Source organism: Ochotona curzoniae, unplaced genomic scaffold (genome assembly GCF_017591425.1).
Source record: "Ochotona curzoniae isolate NIBS_2020 unplaced genomic scaffold, NIBS_Ocur_1.0 contig_1274, whole genome shotgun sequence".
In the NCBI taxonomy this organism is placed as follows: domain Eukaryota; kingdom Metazoa; phylum Chordata; class Mammalia; order Lagomorpha; family Ochotonidae; genus Ochotona; species Ochotona curzoniae.
The window spans coordinates 1,121,794-1,146,236 of record NW_024465023.1 but is presented as its reverse complement, the minus strand read 5'-3'; the positions used below and the strand labels follow the sequence as shown (position 1 = coordinate 1,146,236).

General features: G+C 44.0%; 2 protein-coding genes across 2 annotated transcripts in view; both read right to left on the bottom strand.

Annotated features, from left to right (window-relative positions):
- Positions 1 to 1,485: 1,485 nt before the first annotated feature.
- MAGEB17 (MAGE family member B17) lies at positions 1,486 to 2,493 on the bottom strand. The gene has a single exon (XM_041002566.1). It carries the CDS (start codon positions 2,491 to 2,493, stop codon positions 1,486 to 1,488), a length of 1,008 nt encoding a protein of 335 aa, XP_040858500.1.
- A 12,356-nt stretch (positions 2,494 to 14,849) lies between these two features.
- Positions 14,850 to 24,443, bottom strand: part of GRPR (gastrin releasing peptide receptor) — a 39,100-nt gene continuing 29,506 nt past the window's right edge. Inside the window, exons 3-4 of the mRNA XM_041001238.1 lie at positions 17,003 to 17,354; positions 14,850 to 15,257 (exon numbers count right to left, since the gene is read on the bottom strand). Of these exons, the coding sequence (XP_040857172.1) occupies positions 14,862 to 15,257; positions 17,003 to 17,354 (748 nt within the window). The 3' untranslated portion in view covers positions 14,850 to 14,861. The remainder of the gene's footprint in view (positions 15,258 to 17,002; positions 17,355 to 24,443) is intronic.

The following is a 24,443-nucleotide window of genomic DNA, read 5'->3' as shown; positions in this document are numbered from 1 at the left end:
CTATTTAAATCCCAGTCATGCACCACTGAGGCTTTTTTTTTTTTTTTAAGCCAGATGTCAGAAAATATGCAACATTCTAAAGCAAAACGAAACAATTTGGTCAAAATCCTGCTTAGTAAATAAGACTAGGTAGTATTCTCCATTAGCTGCTCTTGTGATTCGGTTGTTACCTGGCCTGCCCTAGTTGCAAGCACCGTAAAGCTTCTGGGTGTTGTGTGATGGATCGGAGAGTTGCTACCTCCTGGTTACCTTTGCATTTACCCCGTCTCTATTTTCATTCATTCACCATCATCAAAAGTCAAGTCCACACTTAGACTTTGCTGTGTTAGGCTTTGCCTAACTCAGCTCCCCAAGCCAGGACAAAGAGAGCTGACCTGGTGGCTCCCCAAGTCCCATTACACAGCAGAGTTGTGCTTGTTCTTAGACACCTCTGTGTGTGCCTGTGCTGCCAGAGCCCAGGAGCTCTTCCAATCCTGCCCCAGATGGGGCTTCTCTCCTCTGTCACATTCCGTAACCACTTGCACCACCGCGCCGGGCCCTGTCACATTCCTAAGGAACTGTTAGGAAGCAGCAAGTGTCCATTGCGGATGTAACCTCTTCTCTGAGACCACCCCCCGCCACCCAGGGTCTGGCCCCTGTTCACACTTCTGATACCCTTCTGACAGCCTCACCTAGGCCCCAAGACAGGTGGTCTTGAAATCCTCTGCCACAAAGTGGCTTGTCACTTCCCAAGGTCCCAACCAGCTTTTCCTGGTCATCGCACAGGGTGTCCCCCACCAGGAATCCTCTCTGTCCTCAGCCCTTCCTTGCATTGCCCCCAAGGCTGTTTACCTGATGGCTGCTGGGACTCTCCAGTGTTCCTGGCAGGGACCAGGTCTCTACTAAGCCCTAGAAGTAGCATAGAGCCCTTCAGACAGCAGATACTCAGTTCATGATTAGGGAACAAAAGAGCCAATGAGCACAAGTTCTCATTTATGTTGATTTAATTTCACCTACATCTTTGAACAAGCTAATAAGCAAACTGGGATATATTCTAAGGACATGACTTTTATTTTTACTGACTGACTAACAGTAATAAGAAAAACCAAAGACCAAAAACATTTTTTCTTTTTTCTACTGTTTCTTCACCATCTTTTGACTCTATTTTACCACAAATTATTGTACATTTTTCAATTAATCACTTTTCCCAAAGCTATGTACATGCACTGCATTCCAGTAAAAGATGCAAGGTTTTGCAACTTGTTTTACAAAGCACTAAACTTGACAAACATCAACTGTATGGACATAACAGCAAAAAATCAGATTAAATCTAAATAAACTTTTAAAAGAACATACTGGCAAAACAAGAGAAAATGTAAAGCTGTAACTTAGTTGTGAATAACAGAACACAACATGACACTTTAGGCTTCTTCTACCTGAACCCTCGCTGCTCAGAAGGTCAGCAGCCCTTCTGTGCCCCCAAGATGAAGACTGCCTCTGATCCTCCTAGGGCTGGGGTGCACGGCGGGCCGGGACACTAGCTGGGGTAGCAGCACCATGTTTGCCCGATTTTTTGGCTCGGGCTCGCGCTTCCTCCTCTTTCAAAGCCACCTCATACCGGGACTGGAAGTTACTGGGAGCAGTACCTTTGACCTTGGCCAAAAACTCCATGATTTTGAACTTGTTGACCTCAAGATGGGCCTTCGGACCCCACGAAAACTCATAACGTGGAGGATCACTATTGGGCACCTGGACGTACTCCAGGTACTTCTCCTTAACCAGATCATTGGTGATGAGCTTCCTGGGCTCCCCAAAGATGAAGTGCGGCTTACCATCATGCACTCCCAGCATGTTCAGGAATGCCCAGGTGTCTTCCTCACTGACATGCTGGCCATTCACGAAGATCATGCCCAGAAGAGGCAGCAGGATCCCAGTCTTGGGAAAACCTCGGCCGTCGTCCAGACACTCTTTGCTAGAAAGCTCCAGCTTGCAGACAAGATCATAGGACTCGTCACCGCGGTTGGATTCGTTGAGCTCAAGGCCAAAGACCAGCTCCATGCGCTCCCTGGTTCTCCGCAGAATGTCGGGGAAGTGCTTCCTGTACTTCTTGCCCACGATGCTCAGCACATCCGCCTTGAGGATAGACTCTTTCATCTTGTATTTGTGCAGTAGCAGCTGCATCAGCACATCCACCTTCTTGGTCTTGGGGTCTCTCTTTGGGCCCTGGGAGAGGGCCTGCACCCGTGTGCACCTGCCGTCTCCCTTCTCCCGATTCTTGCCACCTTTACCAGCACTGGAGCACGCAGCAGCCGGACTGGCCTCTCTGGTTCCCTGAGACCCCTGGGGGATGCCCGCAGTGCTGGGGGCCGCCTGCCTAGCAACAGGGGAGGAACAGGATGGCGACTTGCCTTCCTCAGCTGTCATGGCTTCAGCATCCTTGGGATCCTGACTGTGGTCCCGAGCCTGGCGGCGTTTCTCACGGTTGCGAAGTTTACTCTTCTGACCACGAGGCATGACGACTGGCTGGAGACACGGCCCACAGACACCTGGAAGAGGATGACAGGTGAAGGTGAGCCCCCTCCACCCACCAGGCGACCCCCGTGCTCCTGAAGAGCCTGTAAAGGAGCTGGCCGGCGAGTAGGCCTTGCAGTTGGCTGGCCCTGCCCAGGCCCTGGTGTCTGTGCTGTGGAGGAAATGAGTGAGGCTCTCCTGCAGCCTCAGCCTGCGGCCCCCAAGGCAGGATGCTGAGACCAGAGGTGGCTCCCACCCTTCCTGTATTCCCTGTGGCCCTTGAGCTGCCCACCAACACTGGAGCCCCAAGAGCTCATCTCAGGCCCTTCCGGCTGGGCTCCGCCCTTTCCTCCCTGAGAGCATGCCGGAAGCAGACAGACTGTGATTGCCCTCTAGCCAATCCTGTAGGGCTGGGTCTCCGGTGCTCTGACGAACCAGGGATACCGTCTTAGATGGCACTCTCCCCTTACCAGAACCCTCTAGGCTGAAGGCCACCATTGCTCCACAGGGACAGTCAGCCAGGGTTGAAAGGGGCAGCTAGACGGGGCGGGGATGCTCCATCCCTCCATCATATGCCGCTGATCAGTTCACTTCAGTGCCCATTCAGGGTCCTAACCAGTGTCGTACTGAAATTCCACCTTCTTCTGGTCTCTTCCGCTCTGCCATCTCCCCCTTCCTGAAGCTTGCAAAGCCACTTCCAGTGGGGCTGAGAACAGACTCAGGCAGCCTCCCTCACCCCTGCCCCTTTAGTGAGAAAAACAGCATTTGGGGACACCTATTTGGCCAGCCGCCTACCTATCAGCCCCTACCCCAGACCCCTCTGAGAAACTTCCAGGAAGAAGCCAGCGCCATGATTCTTCCAGGGCTGAAAGCTGGGCCGGAATGAAAACATTTGACGAGTGCCTTTTTTGCACAGGGCGGGGGTGGGGGGGGGCGGAGAAGCGGAAGGCACTGGGGCTCCCTGAAGCTCAAATTCAGGTTGCTTACCTGACTCCTGACCAGTTGTGGAACTATATCCTCCACAGACTTCAGACGGCACCCCTCTACCCTCACCTTCCAGAAACTTCTGAGGCGGAAGTCAGGGGAAGCCACATCCGCTCAAGGGGGTGGGAGCAGAGCTGAGCGGAAGGGGCAGGATGCTGGTGCCCCCACCTGCTTCGGGGATAAATCCAAGCACTTACATGCAGGGTCTCACTTGTGATAGGGCTACAGAGTCAGGGATGCCCTCCCCCGAGGCCAAGCCTTGGTTTTACAGAATCTTCCCTAACTCTGCTGGGGCCTCCAGGACTGGGAGATGGGCTGGGAGACAGGAGATCGAGGTGAGGGAGATGGCCGCACGATCGCCTTTCAGTTCACATTCAGGGCTCTTACCTTGCTTTGTAACTAGTGTTGGGAGTCCACCCTCCACTGACAACACTGTGCCACCTTCATAATGTTACTGTCCCTTCTAGAAGCTCCTGAGCTAGCAGTCAGAGGCAGCCATATGTGCCCAAGGGGGAGCAGAACCCCGGAACACCACCTCCTTTGGGACTACCCACTTGCATCTGGCAGGTCACTCCTGCTCGGACCCGGGTAGTGCCTACTTAGGAAAGCATTCCGTTTGGAGCTATTTAGGCAGAAGTTTGCAGCATACCGGTGCCGAGGCCTTCCATGTTGGAAAGGGCAGAGGGCAGTGAGGGTGCGGAATACCAGGCAGTGGTAGTACTGTGTGGCTGCATTTGTTATGTGAGGCTGCTCCACGCACATTAAGGGCCTCACCTTAACCAATGCTGGACTTGGCCCAGCACTGAGAGGAGATGGCAACTCTTCTGTCCCTGTGTGTCTGGAAGCCCCTGATGCTTTCACGTGATCAGACATTGCATGTGCAGCTACCGATGCAGACACTGAATATTCAGTTTCTCTCCTTTATGTCTCACTTGTTTTGATATTCTCATTACTCTGCTGTATATTCCAGACCAGTAGTTTGTAAGGCCGTTTCTTTCTTCTTATCGCCTAAAATACAATCTGGAATACGGAGAAGAAATGTGAAGTAGAGACATCAGGCCTGTCTCGGTTTGGGATGAATGGAGCAGCATGAGGATGATTTTATTTTAAATAAGCAAAGAAACTTTGTTTTGTTTTTCCATGGTTTTCCTCAGGAAATTTGCTAATTGAAACAAACCTCTTTGCCACATGTGCCCACTTACAGTGATGTACAAGAAGAAGTTTTCGATGGGCCTGAGAAGTACAGCTCCATTCCCTGTCGTCTGGAACAGGCAGCATTGGCAGGAATGGGGAATTCTGTTACCATTGGTTGCTGCTACTAATCAGGGTGCTTTCGTATAGTTTGATTTGGCAGATTGGACTGCTGTGTCTTAACAAATGCTGATCCCTGATCAGAAACTCAACCTCATTAAGCTTCCCAAAGTGCTCACCAGCCCACAGCACAGGAGAAGGGAATTCATGGAGAGCCAGCCAGTTTGTCCTGGAGTGGGAACAGGTTTTCACTGTTGGAAGTGACTCTGTGTACCAAAAATGACAGTTGTTTGGCAATTCTACTGGGAATGACGTGTAGGATAACTAGGAATATTTTGCTAAGAGGCAGCATTGATAAACTTGGCCTGCTCTTGATTTACTTTGCCTATTAATGACCTGGGTTGTGGTTGTGAGAAACTGACCAGAAAGGGAGTTCCATGTGCTTCCTCAATTGGCTCAGTCATTGTAATAGATCTAGGAATGACTAAAAAAAGTGAGGATAGTAGAAGGATATATTTTTTTAAAGATTTATTTTATTTTTATTGGAAAGGCAGATATACAGAGAGGAGAGACAGAGAGGAAGATCTTCCGTCCGATGATTCACTCCCCAAGTGAGCACAACGGGCCGATGCTATGCCGGTCCAAAGCCAGGAGCCTCTTCTGGGTCTCCCACGCGGGTGCAGGGTCCCAAAGCTTTGGGCCGTCCTTGACTACTTTCCCGGGCCACAGGCAGGGAGCTGGAAGGGAAGTGGGGCTGCCGGGATTAGAACCAGCGCCCATATGGGATCCCGGGCATGCAAGGCGAGGACTTTAACTACTGCGCCACCGCGCCGGGCCCAAAGGATATTTTTTTAAGTTTTTTTTTTTTTTAATTTGAAAGAGTTGGGGCGGGTAGCAAGAACAAGAGATATCTTTTCCATTAACCAGTTCACTCCGAAAATGACCACATGGCTGGACCAGTCCAAAGCCAGGAGCCAGGAGCTTCCTCTGGGTCTCCCACATGGGTACAGGGACCAAGGGCTTGGCCCTCTGCTGCTTTCCCAGGCACATTAGTAGGGAGCTTGATCAGAAGTGGAGCAGTTAGAACACAAACTGGCATCCACATGGAATGCCAGGACTGTAGCGAAACATTCCCAGAGTGCCAGGATTTTTTTTTAAGGCTTTGTTTATTTGTTTCAGATGCAAGAGTTAAGAGTTATATTTTATTGTCTTCTTGATGGTTTCATTCATCAAGATTGAACATTTTCATTGTATAGTTTTTTCACTTCTTTGGATAAATTTATTTTATATACTTTTTATGGCTATTGTAAATGGAATTTTTTTCTTGATTTCTCTTTGTGAATTCATTATTGGCATACAAAAAACCTTACTGTTTTTATATTTATTTTGTAAGCTGTAGCTTTACTGAAATGATTGAGCAATTCTAACAGCTTTTTAGTAGAGCCTTTACATGTTTCTGTGTGTAACATCATTTCATCTGAAAACAGAAGCAGTTTGCCGCCTTCTTTTCCAATTTTGATGCCCTTTGTTTCTTTCTCCTCTCTAATTGCTCTCCCTACAGCTTCCAGTGCTATGTTGGATAAGAGTGGCGGAAATGGACGGACGCCTTGTCTTGTTTCTGAGATGAATTTTGGCTGTTGAATTGTGATACATAGCCTTATCTTTTTGAGGAATGTTGCTTCTATACATCATTTGTGGAGGATTTTATTGTGAAAGGATGCTGAATCTTATCAATGGCTTACTCTGTGTCTATTGAGATCTTTTCTCTGAAAAGGAAAGACATCTGCTCGTGTGTTACCACCTTGTGTGGATTGGATTTGTCTTGTCTAGCAGAGAGACTGCTGCATCTCTGCTCACTTCATCCACACCTCGAGTACCTGAGTGGAGGCACAAATCATGACATTTGTGACATTTTTCTTTAACTTCCTCATTTGTGAGATGCAGGAATGCAGCTGGGAATGGAGCATATAATAACTCCAATAATTCATATTTCTAAGAGAATACTGAGTTCTCTATAATAGAATCTATACTTCAATAATACTTTCTTTTCTGACATGTTATGCAGCATGCTTACAATGAGTGTAGATTTTCTAATAAGAAAAGTCACCTGGGTTTTTGGTGGCGATCTGAGCAATTAACCATGGGCCAAATTTAAATGTCAAATAGGCCTTTTATGTCTGAGTCTCTCAAAGGTTTCTCTCTGTCCACCTCCTCACCTAATCCAGGAAAACTAGATATATAGTTTATATAAGGCACCATTAGGACTGATCATCTTTGGTGTTTTAAAGGACTGACACATCAACAAGGCGAATGCCAGATCTGGGGAAGGGAAGGAAGGCCCTCTCTCCAGATGATGGCTGCATCAGGAGTCCCTTGACCAAGCCTCTCAATATGTCCTGCAAGGAATTTGCTGACTACATCTCGCAGCACCCCTCTTCTGACCAGGCTTACAGGGAGGCTGAACAGCCCCAATTGGCATCTGCTGTAATTCTGTCAGTTACTGTTCATTTCCCTGATGTACAGCTTAGTGATGTTTCTCGTGCTGCTTTAACTTTTAAATGGCCAAAAGGACTTGATCATTGCCTAAATTATTGCACAAACTGCAGGAAAGTGGGATTGGCAACAAAGAGAGAAAGAATTTGCTTCCAGATCATTGACACTACATGAGTAGATAGAACAGCTCATGAACTAAATGCCAACTGTCCTCTCTCTCTCTGAAAATTCTACCTTAGAATCCATTACTCAATGTAAGCAGCCTCCTAAATGAGAACAAAGTAGGCTTTACATAGCCTACAGACTATACTTCTAGAAGCTTAAGCTGGATTTCCTTGTTTGATTCCTAATTTTTTAGCAGCTTTCCTCCTCTGTGATACCTAAGATAATCCTAGAAAGTAAAGGCTCTCAAGCTTTAGCATGCAAGTCCCAAAGACTTCAACTTACAATGGTCATCAGATTTATAATGGCAGAGCTTGTCGCCTAGGGTAAGTCTCCTGTGTCCCATTCAGAGCAGGTGGATTCCACAGATTCTCAACTCTGGCTCCTGCTTAGCTTCCTGTTAATGTGGACCATGGGAGGCAGTGACAACTCATTCACATAGTGCCATTTCCAGCACTCATGTGGAAGATGCACTGTCCTCACCCTGCTGCTGTAGGCATTTGGAGAGTAAATTCCTAGGATGGGAGCTTTCTAGCCACCCTTCTTTCTCCCTCAAATAAGTAATTTAAAAAAAATTATAAAGGCATATACTCTTTGTGTCTATTCCATGTTTAATAACTTTCCCCTTAGCACTACTTGCTCATGAGTGGAATTTATGTTGTTTAATGTGACTTGGGTGACAATAGCAAATTGTTGGAAACAACATAAATGTTTATCAAAGAGGCACTGGGTAAGCAAGTTACAGGCCAGTGTAGAAGTATAAGAAAGAATTAAGGAGTACTTTATATATTGAGATGGAAAGATCTCCAAATACAATACCTAGTGAAGGAAATAAGAGGGAAAACTGCATGTGTGATCATTCTGTAAAAGGGTGCTGAGATGCAATCCACGTGTGTGTGTGTGTGTAAATGTTGAATGGGGCAGTATACACACATAAGAAAGTCATAGCAGTATAACAATGGTCACTCACTGGAAGCTGATGGTGGTTGGTTCTGACAGACATTTTAGTGCGTTTGATTTAAACTGCAACATTGTCTTATTTGAAAGGTAAATACATGCATGCTTTTAAAGTTTCTAAGAGAGCAAAACTAATTCCGAAGCATCGCCTGGGCACTTATTTTAAAGTGCAGACCTTTAGGCCACACACAACTCCAGATGTTCCAAGTCAATGGAGAATCTGCATTCTGCACCAAGCAGCCTGGCTGGGTTTGTTGTAGATGATTCAGAGTCAAGGGTCTGAGAGCACACGGCAATGGAGTGTGTTCATGCAACAGTTGTTTTTATTGAACATTGGATACATGCATCTGCCCGTTTAATAAATTATGCTTTACTATATCAAGGAATGAAACATTTCTTCTATGACTTGAGCATTTACCTTATTACACTGGATTTGACTTAATGTCATACAGAAAATATACAACGTGTTAAAAGCAGTAAAAACAGTTCTTGAAAAAAATAAAAATTCAAAGAACACACTTTGTACAGCTCCATAAAGTAACACAGTTAAGTTTGGACTTTTAAGAGGATCTAAATCATTCATATTTATATTGTGAATTTCTTGTAAATAATTCATTTGTCCAAGGAGTCTAGGCAAAGTCAAGGCGTGACATTATTTACTCTAAATTCCAAACCTGGAATTTGTTCTGAGTTATTTAACACAGAGTACATTTTTCAATACAATAAATATTTATAGTTAACAGTAACAAGTACAATTACAATTTACAAAATATGAGTCTGGCATTTAAAACAAAACAGAAAATGACATGAAAGAAGTTTGTACCATGTATTTTCTTTTTTACAACTCACTGAATTGACTGTTTTGACAAATTTCGTTACCCAAAGTCTGCTGACCCCAATGCAAAAATATCATGTTTGAGTCAGTAAAGTCCAGATTAAGAAAATAACTTTTTAAAAGAAAAAGCAGTCTTCTTTTCTTAATGTTACACATGTATCATTGTCAGTAGCTAAAATCCAAGCAAGGTAATAAGAAATTTAAATTCACAACAGTTCCAAATTATATAACATGTCTTAAATTTTGAAGTCTCAAAATTGCAAGCTTGTCTGGGGGGTTAATGAGGTCTTGAATTGATGAGGTTTTGCTGTGTGTTAAAAGGATTGTCTTAAAAGACCTTAAAATTATGGGAGTCCTTTCTTGCTATTCTAGGACTCAAAGTGAATTTCAAATTGGGGTGTGGGGTGGGAAGGGATTAAACCCTATTTTCTAGAAACATGTGAGCTTAGAGAAGGTAGAGAGAGATGGCAGTGTCTGTATTTATAGCAGAATACCTAGGACCACATTCTCCAATCACAGAGTCCACATGTGACTGGCCTCTTTCCCTGACCCCATAGTCCAGGAGGGTTTTTCCACTGCATCCCAGGACTCCAGAAAGTCATCATCATCATATCATACATTTCTTGAGAGAATTGGGAGGTGTGCGTGGCTCAATCCGTTTCTGACACCTTTTCCCCTAATTCATCTCGATTGAAAGAAGGATGATTGTTCTCACATGAGTCATCTCCCTGACTAGGGCCTGTATCAAGTTTTGTGTCTTCACTGAGTTGCAGAACCAGATAGGAAATTCTTCTCAGGGATTCCAGTTGCAGCTGAATTGTGTCTCTGGATGTGAGTTGGAACGAGGGACTTCAATGCCCATTCTGCGCTTTCTGTTAGCCCCTGTGCTACCCTGTTAGCAGGTCCTTGACTCATGTGCTTTGGTGCTCTTTTGGCAAATTATTGGACTCCATCACCAAGTTCAGGTTTTCAGACAAAATTTGGAGAAAGAAATGGAGCTTTCTATTACATTCTTTGAACTTAGTTTGTCACAGAAGTTGGATTTAGGAAGTCATGCTATACCAAAAAATGCATATATACTTAAGAGAGCTCCAGGTTCCTATTTATATTCTGCCATTCAACTATCTTATGTGATCTTGGCATTATTAAATCATCTTGCCTAGGCAGCACTACTAGGGCTGCAAGACTACATTTGGCTCTTAGACAAACGTAATGTACTTCACAGCCTACCATTTGCTCCCCAGGATCCTGCTCGCTGCAGTTTTAGCCTTCCACTTCACTGTGACATAGAATATTGTTCTTGCTAATATGCCTTTCCTGGGACTCATCGATTCTGTTTACTTCCTTGTGCCAAGTTAAGCTCTCACTTTAAGGGATGACAGGATATCCTGTAAACTGGGGAAGTGGAGATCAGCATCGTTCTTCAGTGTCACAGAGCAGGCCATGAGAATGAACTATCAGAACAAAATGAAGTCAGATGAACACGACAGATGAAAGTGCCTTTATGGTGGTCAAATATGAGCCAATGTTGACAGTTTCAGATTTCAGCCTCATCATGCCATGGGCCTTTTAAGCTAATGGTAAGTGATCACTAGTTAAGCGAAGGCAGTATTTTTAAATTTCCATAATGAAGGATATAAAGCAGCTCTTTGGCCAACAGGATAGGCTTGGATTAGATGAGGTAATGAGTATAAAAGTGCTTTATTGACCATGAACACTACATAAATGTAAAGTACTTTTAAAATTAATTGTGGCCATGCAATACTGTAACTCAGAGGTTCTTACATTTAATATATGTGCAACAGTGAGGTGTTTTTTAATGTAGTTGAATCCCACTGAATGCCTTTCTACTGTGAGGCTTCACAGAAGTCTTGTCAGCAGGCTATTTGTTGCCTTCTTATCCCCACCCCCAGCCCCCACTCGCTGAATAAAGGATGTCTTTGCAGGTCAAAATTATAGTAAGAGAATACTCAATCTCAAAGTCCCTGGGTTGTCTGTGTGGAAGGAGGATCCCACGTAGGGTTGAGAGGAATAGTCATCTGGGTACAGAAGAGTTGAGCTTGGGAAGGCTTCCCTTCTTTGATTAGTGCATCCAGAGCTTGATTCCATGAGAGTTAAGAATTCCTTTGTTTTCAGCTGTTAATCCACTTCATAAAAACACAACCCCAAATTAGATAAATTTGTAATATGAGCCTCATTCCTCCCAGAAGCCCAGAACTAATCATAATCTACTCTCTAACAACATTTCCCTCCTGGAGTGTGATTGAAGGGTACAAATGGAAAGAAAGTTTACAGCCCCGCCATCTCGCCAGGCTGCAAATGGATCCAATTCACTCAACTCTCCTATAGTCAGGTTCCCAGGGCAACTGTTTCCTTCTAGACTCTGGATCGAGTGATTTAGTCAGCCTTTAGTCCACAGAGAAAGGTGTTCTTCACTGGAAGAGTCCCCAATCAAACCTAATCTCTATTGCCACAGGCCATTTGAGGTGTGAAGAGACTCTGAGACCAATAACCAACTGCTGCTTTTGGCACAAAGGAGGACTTTACAACCCAAGTATGTCCATGCTACTGTCAAGTTCATTTATTTCTATTCAGTGTGCATTTTCATAAGAGCTGGGTTCATGTGCAGTTGCCTTTGAACAGTTTGTTTACCTAAGGGTTTTCCATCCCCTGAGATGAAACTGAATTGTTTGCAGGGTGAAGAGGGGACCCTAGGGCTTGTTAATGATGCAGAAGGCCAGGTTTGGTGGGAGAGAGAGCAGCCAGAGGGACAGGGTTTGCCCTCCGCATTTATGGGGAATCGTAAAATCTACAAGAGGGAGGGAACTTGTGCTTCACAGGGAGGTTCATCTTGGCGTGAGAATTACTCCCAACAGCAGCTGCACCTTGCCTGCCAGCAGCAGCCGCTGGTGGGAAGACCGCTCTGTTTATTGCTTAATCTATCACTGTTGAGCTGCTTACCTCAGGGAGGCTCAATTTAAGATAGATTGAAAGGTAGTGTCTGTCAATTGAATAAACACAGATGGTTTTCCACTGCAAAAATGGATTTTTTCCCCCTTGCCAATGACATAAGCACTAAATGTGATTATCTTTAGAAGCCAGGCGTGAAATGTCTCAGTTCCAAGCCCTCTGTGCTCTGCCCTGGCAAAGAGGTATCCCCAGGAGGGAGCTTGTGTCTTTCTCAACATTTGATATCTAAAGAAAGGCTCCACTAAGGCCTTCCTAGTAAGAAGGTCTGGGTTAGCCCATTACTTGATCTGCAAAATAGGCTCACTAATGCTCGGTCAGTGGATGGCAAAGGCCTCCTCCAACTCTTTATGTAGAATCTCAAAGGGCCAGTAAGAACACATAGCTCTGCCTAGACCTTGGTCTCACTCTTTGTGCAGAAGCTAGGAAGGCAACCATGTACCATTTATGCCATGATATCAACTGAAACAGACATTAAAAGTCCCTATTTTCAGGCTGCCTAAGGAAATGGGTAGATCAGGCATGCTGGAGCAGATACCCAGAATTCTATATACCAGAACTCTAAGTACCCACATGTCTATACGTTTTAGCAACTAACTAGACGCATAGTAATTTACAATCAGTGGCTTTGAAGAAAGCCAAAGGGACATTTGTGGAACAGCAGCTCAAGATAACAGGTGCCTGGAGGTTTAGGGAGGGTAAAAAGAAAGAGCACTGTTTATATAATAAGAAAAGTGAGCAATTATGTTTTCTGTTTCTTGTAGCTATAATTCCCAAACATCACAAGCTCCTGGAACAGCATTCATGTAAATTATTCCAAGGAGCCCTAGAAGCAATAGAACAGTTAGCTTCATTTCATGCTGCTAATGGGAACATGAGTATAGAAGAGTGGGTGAGGATTTTCAAAGGCAGTGGAAGTTGCTGCAAAGGTGGCAGAAGTGGGCCACTGTGAGAAAATGGGCTACATAAACGCTTCAGGGATGGAACTAAAGATGATGCAGAAACTAAGGGAATTTTAGCAATAGAGGGATGTCAGTGCTGTTCTTCTTATTGTGCAGATGGAAAACAAAAGTACAGAGAAGGGAGATTGATAGCCAAAGTCCTAGAGTGAAACTCAGAGTTGGAATGTCAAGCCAGGAACCTTGGTCCTCTTTGCGACCTGACTTCTCAGGTTGTGCAGCGTAATTAATTATCATGAAATCAGGTGTGCACTGGACATGCGTGTGTAGCAAACAGACATGAAGAGGTTAAGTACTCAGCTAACACAAGCATAAACACAGGTCTTTACAACTGCTTTGGTCCTACCTCCTGAAGCTCTGTCAACAACACTTGGAGTCAGGGGACAGAAATCTTTGCATATGTGCCATGTGCTAGCTTGTTCTGTCTGACCCAGATACAGACAACCTGAACCACGATGCTCTTAGGCTGTGAGGTATATGCGTCAGGGCACAACTGCAGCCTTCAATGTTATTCAAGTGGGTGCACAGGGTTGCAGTTTTCAGCATTATTGGTTTTCGAGTCAAGAAAAACTCCATTCGGGATTTTTTTAAGCAAGACACTCAAATCTTTTCAGAGCCAATTTTACTCATTTGTGGGCAAGGAGACAATTTCAGTTCCATCTTTTTCTATATGTGGCCATTTCATAAATTCTCTGTGGCTGTGCTTGTATTGGTTCATAAACTTAAGCTCTTTGTAAATTTCCTGTGCATATGAGCATTTGGGACAGAAATATGTGTTACTGAAATGGTATTCATTTCCTCCCACACACTGTAAGGGACGCACATAGGAAATGTAAACATGCTTTTATTTTCACTCAGATATGATTCCTTCCTCCTTGCAGTAATACTATGCTCCAGTGTAGACAGACAGCCAACTGCACAAGTAAAAATACTTGCTACAAAATCAATATCCCAGAAATAACTACCTTATGCTTATAAATATTCATAAATGCTTATATTTTTATTGTGCATTTATAAATATTTCATGAATTGATGGTATGACTGTTACCCAAAGGGAGTTCTCTATGGTAAAATTGTAACATGGATGATTAAAATTGGATAACAATAATCAGGACATCCATCCAGTGAGAATTCAGAGTGAGGTACTCCACAGCCACAGCCACAGCCACAAAAGGATCTTAATTTCTAGTAGTGTTTGACTTTAAAATTGTGCATCAAATGTTTTATATTTCCTCAGTAACATCTTTTAAAAAATAATTTGGGGAAATTATTTTATTTTAAAGTAGCTTTCAATGTTATCAGTTTGGAGAGTATCCTTCATACAGGGTCTCTTTCATAGGATCAATTTTCCGTGATAGGAGTATCAATAAAACTTGTTCCTTAGGTTGTGTATTTCCTGCTCTCCCCCGCAAGAAAGGGAGTCAAGCCATATTTTAAAGTGCTAGTTCCTGCTTAAAGGAAGGACAAGGTAAACTTTTTTGTAAAGTAGACATTTAGTGTATGACTTCTGTGCTATATAAATCTTCATATAGTTCCTATGGCTTAATTGGTCACGCCTGTATATCAGGGCATAATGCTTAAAATAATATTCCTGTTTGTCACCTTTTCTAGTAAAGGAAGTGTTTTGTTTGTATCACAAGAAGCACTCACAGGCTGAAATGAATGCCCACCTACCTCCACCACTCATATGCTTTGTTAAGGGTCTTTGGAAGGTACAGACACTAAGTCAAAACTGAGGATTCCTGACTGACCATCGGGCAAAATCAGGAGTAAACATACCTTTCATGGCAGATGTTTCCATTGATGAGGCTGAAGGTAGCCACCGAGGGGTTGGTACTCTTGAAGGAGGTCATGCAGGTGGTGCTTCTGCCAGTGCTGTGGGCTCGGGTCATCAGGCCAGGCCGGCAGCAGAGGAGTTGGGTATTGAATTGCTTCCTGAAACTCTTGCTTAGTAGGTAGAGGGCAAAGGGGTTCACACAAGAATTGGTAAAGGCCAGGAGACGGGCACAGATACTGGTGACATAGTGCAGCATGGACGTGTCCACCTTGGAATAATGGTAGGAGCGATACAGGTAGATGACGTGGTTGGGGAGCCAGCAGAAGGCAAAGAGCCCTACAAACACCAGGACTGTCTTGGCAAGTCGCTTCCGGGATTCCATCTAGGAAGAGAGGAACATGGAGTGAGATAGAGGACCAAGGAATGACATGATAGAAGGCAGAGAGAGAAAGAGTCAGACTGAAAAACCAATTAGGAAAATAGTTGAGTTCACAACACCATAGAAAAGGTTCAATAAGAAAGGACAGGATATGGTAGTAAAATGAGAGAGAAGCAATGGAACCAGACAGAAAAAGACAAAAGAAAAAAAAAGAGTGAAGAACACGAAGGTGAATGACCAGGAAGGAAAAACCTATGGGGTAAAATAGAGTTAGAATATGCTGCTGAGGGCCCGGCGCAGTGGCGCAGTGGTTAAGGTCCTCGCCTTGCACGCCCGGGATCCCATATGGACGCTGGTTCTATCCCAGCAGCCCCACTTCCCTTCCAGCTCCCTGCCTGTGGCCTGGGAAAGCAGTGGAGGACGGCCCAAAGCTTTGGGACCCTGCACCCACATGGGAGACCTGGAAGAGGCTCCTGGCTTTGGACCGGCATAGCATCGGCCCGTTGTGCTCACTTGGGGAGTGAATCATCGGACGGAAGATCTTCCTCTCCGTCTCTCCTCTCTGTATATCTGCCTTTCCAATAAAATATAATAAAAATAAATCTTCAGAAAAAAAAGAATATGCTGCTGAGAACAGGTCTTTAAACAAAGCTGATTACATGCTTGAATGGATTGCACAAGGAAATTCCAGCAAGTAAACTCTTTCCTCGGGAGAGTATGGGTGCAGTTTATCAGCCAGGCAACTTCAAGGCTTTCTCTGTTGCACAGTTAAGACTTGCTCATTCCACTGTAATACTGCAGTAAGGTGGAGCAATCCACCATGGGGGAAGGGTACAGGGGGGGGATGGGGAAACATCAGAGCCTATGAAATGATGCTATAAAATGAAATGCAATAAAAAAAAAAGACTTGCTCATTCCCACTATTACTCAACATAGCAGCCAGCTTGGTTTTACTTCATTGGCCAAAGTAGGACAACTTATTATTAATATTATTATTATTACATTTTCATCAAAAGTTACTTCTAGGCTGTATTATGTAGAAAGGTTCTTAGAAGAAACAGGCTAAGCATCTTCTTCGGCTCCCAATTCCTTCTGTTAGCTGAAGGGGAGACATGTCTCTCCTTAAACAGAGTCCTTCAACGAGGGAGGCAGTATTGCTGAGAAGTGCCACTCTTCGCCAATGATGGAGGTTGAAAAGAAGAACTCAAGTTTTTAAGTTCTCATTGGACGGGTTCCAGAGAAGTGGAGGCTTCACCGCAACGGAGAGTCCTGCTGCCTTTCCCATCATACCACATATTCTAATCTGGGCTAGACAACAAGAACTAGCGAAGATGTGATTAGCTGAAGCTGCCAGTTTCTGCCATTTGTATGTCCAGGATGAAATTGTGGGGGACTTACAGGGAGTTGAAGAAGGGAACCAGGGGGCCTGACATTTATAGAGAGCATTCTACATGCTGGCAACTCCAGACCTTACACCTTCCTCTCTCTCTTTCTCTCTCTCTCTCTCTCTCTCTCTCTCACTCACTCATTCACTCTCACACCCGAGAGTAAGATTATAAAGAACATCTGAATGCCCAGGCTGCCATAGCTAGGTGTTTCCAGTTAGTACACGGCCATGGTTCCCCTCCCCTCTTCACTTGCAGAATCAAGTAGTGGAGCACCTAAATACTGAACTTGCCAGTGGAATCCAACAGAAATGCAAGGCACCAAATCCTGAGGAAGGAAATTATTCAACCCTAAGCACCCACCTGCTTCTTGACATGGATATTCCCTTCCACGGGAAGATTGTAAGCACTCTGGATCAAATTTTTGGCAATGAAGTAGTAGTAGATGGAGATGATTGAAAGTGGGATGATGTAGAAGACCAGGAAAGAAGCCATGGAGTGGATTTTGGGGTGCAGTTGATTAGAGTGTGGGTACGGGGCACAGCTAATGAAGGTCTGGTTGGTGCTTTCCTCATGGAACGGATGAAGGTCAGAAAACACAGCCTCCGGGATGGCCAGCAGCATGGACACCACCCATATGAAGGCGGCTTTGAGACAGATCTTCATCAGGGCATGAGGTGCCTGGATGTCCATTGGCCGGACGATGGCTTTGTACCTGGAGAAGGAAAGAAGGAATATTCTGCATAAGTCCTAATATGATTATGGAAATCAGGACTAGGACTAGAATGAGGCAGGTCAGCCAAGTGGGGAGTAGCATTCGGAAGTGCTCACTCTCAGGTTCCTGAAAGCACAGACCTGTGCTCAAACTGTCCTGCGAGAGGGCCTCCTCCCATTGTGCGCAGGTGCACGCTGCTGCTCTCACGCAGCTGAGGCTCCGGGGTACCTGCCCGTCTCCAACAGCATTCTGCTCATGCTCACTTGTCTTTCCTCAACAGTTCAGAGGTTTTTAAGTGTGTTCTTTGAATCGACAAAAATTATATGTATTGTTCGCAACATGATGCTTTCAAATAGGTATATACTGTAGAATGGCTAGATTGGGTTAATCAGCATATGCACTACCTTACATACAAAGTTACTATTTTTTGTGTGGTGAGAACACTTAAAAATCCTCTCAGTAACTTTCAAGAATGTAATACATTGTTATTAACCATAGTCACCATGTTGTTTAATTCACAATATCTTTTGATTTTAAGAACGCTTCTCAGAAAAGCTAAAGCTGCTTTAATTTTTCTTCTTAAATTATGGAAATTAATAGCAAAACATATGTTGCTGTTTAAAGAGGGAAATGGACAAGAAAATTTGGGCTTTTTGTGGAAAAATCTTTATCTTAAGCATTCAGATATAATTCAGTTCCGTATATTTTGCTGCCAGTGTCAGGATTTAATTTTTAGGAATATTTCTTTCTTTATTTGAAGGGCAGAGCTACAGATAGAGAGGAAGAGACACACAGATCTTCCATCTGCAGGTTCACTTCCCAGATGACAACAGCCAGCACTGGGCCAGGCCAAAGCCGGAAGGCAGGAGCTTCTTCCCGGCTGCTCAAGTTGGTAGCATGTGCTAATCGCGTGGGCCATACACTGCTGCTTTACACAGGTAGGCAGATAGCCTAGGTGCGTGTGCGGGGGCGGGGGTGGTGCACAGGTGTGTATAGTCACTATGTTTCTAGAATAGTGATTGTAAGGGTAGGGAGGGGAAAGGGATGCGGGAGGTTGGATGGTGGGAGCCAAACAGCTGAGTGAAGGGAAGTGGCACAGCAGGGGAGCCACAACCCGCGACTCAGGAAATGAAAAAGCTAATTGCCTGTATAACTGACCTATGCTGTGTTTCTGTTGAAGTATTTCATTGCAACCCAGAAAAATCTGCAAGTATTTACTGTTAATACAAATTTTTAAAAAATACAAATACAGTACAGGAAGCCTAAGTCATCCAGTCCTTTTAATATACCTCTTATCTCTTTGGGAGAATGCAAAACAAATGGTCCACTGAAAAGTTCTACCCAGCAGGAGCCCTGTAATTGTCACTCTCTCATTTAGGTCCCAGCATTCTCTCAATCTTGGCTCCTCTTGAAATATTAGGGCCCTTCTTGTTTTGTGAACTGCCTGTGTCCCTGTCTTGGGCTGTGTGCTCTGCTGGTGAAGGAAGAAAGGCCAGGAAGCAGGATCAGCCAGAGGCAGCTCTCCAGATTCCGTGCAGACTTGCCAAGCCATACAATCACCTGGATCACCAGCCACCCTAGTTTGCCTGGAAATGCTCAGATTTTAGCAGTGAAAGCTCTGAATCCCCAGAAAACCCTCACTCTCAGCAATGAAGGACAGCTGGTCCCTCTACACCAGCCCAGTGGGAAGAGCAAAGATGGGCCAATGGAACAGAAATCCCTTGGGTGCACAAGATCGTATCATGCCACCTGACTTAGTTTTTGGCTAGTGCTGCGTCAACAATAGTGTGACTGAGTCACTCCCTGGCTGACTCGGTGGGCAGGAACTGCCCAAGAGAGAATGCCCACAGCTTCAAAGCTGAACTGGGCCCTGAGAGTCATTCTCTTTGTTGCCATAATTTCTTTCATGTACTTGCTGTTCTGAGGCAGAGAAGAGGTTATTCCTTATTGACCACTCCTGAACAACACTACAGTCCTACTTAAGTGTATTTGGGTTTGCTTTCTCTTGAAGCAATTAGGAAAATCATAAGAATTTCCAGGAAAGTTCTATTTTCCTCTACTTTTTTCTCTATTAGTCATTTCAAAAAGTTCTTGAAGTACAGATTCACAGAGAGAAGAGGAGAGACAGAGAGATTTCTTCCATTCACTGGCCCTCTTCACAAAAGGTCACAGTGCACAGAGCTGGGCCAATCCGAAGCCAGGCCCTGCAGTTTCCTCTGGGTCTTCCACATGGGTGCAGGGGCCTAAGGACCTGGGTAATTCTCCATTGCCCATGTCCCCTCTACGCTCCAGGCACATCAGCATGGAAATGGATCATCAGCAGAGCAGCTGGGACTCGAACAGATATCTATACAGCATGCCAGCATGGCAGGCAGAGGCTCAACCCACTATGCCACAGCATCAGCCCCTCAATCATTTTTATTCCTAGCTTGGAATGAAGCTGGGGGCGAGGGGGACACAGTGTCACAGCAAGGTAATCCTCTGCCCTGTTGTGCCAGCAACACATATGGGCAATCGTTCAAGCCCGAACTATTCTACTTCCTATTCAGCTCTCTGCTTATGGCATGAGAAAACGGTCAAGGGCTGCCCAAAGCCTTGGGACCCTGCACCCATGTGGGAGACCTGGAAGAGCTCCTGCTGCTGGCTTCGGATCAGCTCAGCTCCAGCTCTTGTGGCCATTTTGGCGGTGAGCCAGTGGATACAGGACCTTCTCTAGCACTCTTCCTCTCTGCAAAACCTGACTTTCAAATTAAAAAAAAAAAAGTAATAAATCTTAGACGAATGAAGGCAACAAATTGATGTTTTTAATTCAAAGTATTCTTTTAAAGATTTATTTTTTTATTGGAAAGTCAGATAGAGAGGAGAGACAGAAAGATCTTCCATCCAATGATTCACTGCCTGATTGACAACAATGGCCAGTGCTGCAGTGATCCGAAAGCAGGAGCCAGCAACTTCCTCCAGGTCTCCCACGCAGGTGCAGGGTCCCAAGGCTTTGGGCCGTCCTCGACTGCTTTCCCAGGCCACCTGCAGTGAGCCTGATGGGAAACAGGGCTGGCGGGACACGAACTGGTGCCCATATGGGATGCTGGTGAGTGCAAAGTGAGGACTTTAACCACTAGGCTACCATGCTGGGCCCTAATTGAAAGTATTTTTAAATGAACACCTTGACAAAAGATGCATACAACTAAAAATACTGCTAGTACATTGTTACAGATAAATGGTAATTATGATTTCTATCTGCATTTCTTGGCAGATAACAGTTATAAGTACCATAAAGTCTCCACATAAAGGATTAACTCCTTCGTTGGTCAAAAACTGAAGTAAATGGCTTACTTCCATCCTTTGGGGATTCTTGTGTTCCGGTGTATAAAATGTCATTAAGGCATAGCATTTAAATCATGGAAGATAGTATGAGAACTTCAGTTTGAGTGGCTGCTGTTCTTTGTCAACAAAAGAACCCTATCTATTAAATTAGATGTGATAATCATTTAGTTATCACCAGATTTAGTTCCAGGGTCGCTGTCTTCTGGAAGAATGGGCTGTCACCTCTTACTTGCGCCCCCTTCCGGAATTCCCTGCTCCTTTCCTGCCTCCCTCCTTTCTTGATGCCTCTTGCCAAACTCTCCATTCATCTGATTCCAGGCCTTCCAAATTCCACCCTAACTATGACAATCTAAGTCCTACCTATTCCTGTTTTCTTCCAACCTTTCTGACAGTGAGAGTTCTTCTTGTTTCATGTTTCCAATCGATAATTTTTGCCAGATTTATAAGGGCATATTTTTTCTATGCCCCATTCTTACAAGTTTTTTTTTGAGCTCAGATGCTTAGATGTTCCTTTTCTGTTCTTTTGGTATCACTAAAATTGGCCAAAGTCCCTTGTTCTGCATACCCCTCATCTGAAAGCGGAGGCTCAGCAAATACTAATTGATTCTTGACAAGCATGAATCGTCCTTGCAAAGCCTGACAAATGGACTTCTCCGGTGGTACTGGGTTCAAGTTAGTTACTTCGCACTTCTGAAGAGCAAATGTACTTCATGTTTCTTATGCATCTATTGGAAAAGTAAAAAAAAAAAAATCCTTTAACAACCTTAATGTTTCCAAGAGATCTTGGTAAGTAGAAGTAGCTGGCACACTCAGAGTGGGAAGCCTTTGGCCACAAAAAGTTATATCTATTCAAATATGGGCAGTTTTTTTATTTTTAATAATTCAGCATTTAACTTTTATTTATCCAAGATCACCTACTGAAGTCCATAGGAAATATTGGAAAACAGTATTGCTAAACCTCCATTACAAGACAAATGCTAACTAAATGGAGAAGACTGAGGTGCGGCCACACTCACTGAACTGAATGCCATATTGTCCGCATTCACATTAGCATCCTACCTAGTAAGGTTTGACCGTACTCTTGACCATCGGTTTTATTTCCCTGAGAATAACAGCAAGCATTTTTCTGAAGAAATGCAAGGCAGCTATTAGCTGGTGTGACATGACTACTCTCCCAAGGAGTGGAATCTTTGAGTTACTGCTCCGAAAATGGGAACTTAGGACACTCTTATATCTAAGTATATAGCAAGCAACTGCCATCTTTTCTGTTCATGCCAGTGTTCTCTTTTGCCTCTTACTCATACGCTCTAGTTTCCTTTGAACTCAAATGTGGTCTTGGGGTCAAAGAGATTGCCAAGGGAGAACCCAAGTGGAAGGGGGCAAAGTCCCTGTAGAAGCAGTGGGATGGAGGAATGGGTGGAGAGAAAGAGAAACAAAATTGGAGGAGAGGAGAGATGAGAAGAGAGGAGAAGGAAGCAGGGAGAAGAGAGGGGAGGAGAGCAAAAAAAGGACAGAGGGTTGAGGAGGAGTGGACAGAAGCAGAAGTCTCATTTAGCAGCGTGACTGTATTGTAAATGGGCTCTGCCCAGGAGACATAGTCATCTGTCAGCGTCTAAGCCGGGGAAGCTGGAGTAAGGCTGGTGGTGGCTCGGGGGAGAGGGGAAGGAGTAGCACATTTAGGGAAGTGCTCTGTGCCCTTTATTTATTAGCAAGTAAAAATAGCAGAGATTCATTTTATTAGCAAATCATATTTGCACAGATGATTTCTCATGGATTATGGTTGCAGTGTGCATTTGGCAGGAGAGATGGGATCATAGGTTTCTTCTTGCTCCACCATCAGTCGTGTTACTGTTATCGACTGTGGCTCTCTACATTTTCTCTTCCTCTTCACCAGGCTTATTCTTTCCAACTGCTTCTGACACACCTTCTCCAAGCTGACTATAAACATCCACTATTAAGTGCAGACAGATTCATTCAAATATAAATTCTTCATTCACTGTCTCCTTTTCTTCAAGGATACTTCACAAACAGGGTTTTAAGAAAGAAATGGCTGTCTTGGAGAAAGATGGACTCCCTATGCAGTGAGCATGCTCTTCAGGTGCCAGGAGCAGAACAGACATAGAGTGGCTGGACACAGACAGGACTGGCAACACTGTGGCCTTTATTTCCCTGTCCAGATCCTGTGCAGTGAAACTGACATGAATAAGAGCAAGTATATATCAGGTTAAGTGTGGTAAAGTTGGTAAACAAGGAGTTGAATTCAGTGTCTCTCCTCTGTTGTAACTGCTTTGATCCCTATTGTAACAGACCTGAGTAAAAACTATTGAAAAACAATAATGAAAAATTATGATGAGCAAAATGATCCCAAGAAGCTGTTTACCAACCTGAAGCATGGGGCAAAGACACCCCCTGATTCCACTCACATGGCACATGTTGCACTAAATTTGTGGTCCCACTTTACTGTAGACGTACCACTCAGTAAAAAGAATGAACATATGCCTATATTGTCTGTATGTCAATTAATACATTATATACACTACTACTGTATTAATATGTACATTGAAAAGCATCCTAAATTTCTCACTACAAGAACATAAGGAGGTTGGTACTTAGCGGAGACCCAGATGGAGCTTTGGGTTTCTGGCTTTGGCCTGCCCCAGTCCTGGCAGTTCTGGGAGTCAATCAGCCATCAGCTGGAGGACCAAACCCTCCGCTGTTGTTCCCTTCCCCTCATGCCTATAAAATAATAAAAAGAAGAGATGACAAGGGCCTTGGAAAAATAGTTCACCTTTTATCTGGAATAGGAAATGTTCAAAATGAACCTTGAACATCTTATTGTGCCAGAGAGAAGCATTATGCTTAGTATATAAGGGATTCATAGCAAAAACAAACAAACAAACAAACAAACAAACAAAAAAAACAAAAAAGAAGAAATTATATTGAAGGATCTTTGTAAAATTTAAGATAATTAAGCATTTAAATTACAATAGTTATAATAGATAAATCATTGGCTTAATCCATAAATACGTTGAATCTTTAAAAAAACAGCTAATTAATGCAGAAATCTTAGAATTATAAGCTCTCCACTTGTAAATTTCAATGTAATAGCTAATTGATAAAAATGATAAAGTCATTGAAGGACAGGTTTTGGCAAATAGGATATTCACAAAAGAGCCTCATCACACATTACAATCTAAATACAAAAAAGAGAATATACTTGTGTGATACAAACATCTGGAGTTTACACCTGGATTAAGTGATTAAACCCAGTGCCAACTTCTTCATTGGTTAGACTAAGCTAAGCACAAGGCCTGGGCCATAAAATAGTCTTAGGGGCCCAGAAAAAAAATCTTCTAAAAGTCAAAACCAAAAATAATATAGTTCATATTTATACCAGTGCAGTCATTAAATATGCTTAGTATTTTGTAATAGAGAAAGGTCCCATGACAACCAAAGTGATAAGCGCTCATGAAATTCACGTTTCCCTAGTCAAACTCAGCATCACCAAGATGGGGACAATCCTGATATAATGCAATGACAATAACATAGCGTACTGTAGGCAATGTTCTTGCCAAAAACCTTTAACCTGAAACCAAGCCGAGCAAACAGAAAGCCTGCATTCAGACACATTCTGAAAGAGGACTGGCTGCGATTTACCAACAATATCATCCCTTTAGTGTAGGGAACTATTGCTCTACTTTGAAGGAGATTTAGAACTGTAACACCGGATACAACATATATGCTCTCATATAACCCTGAATTTTT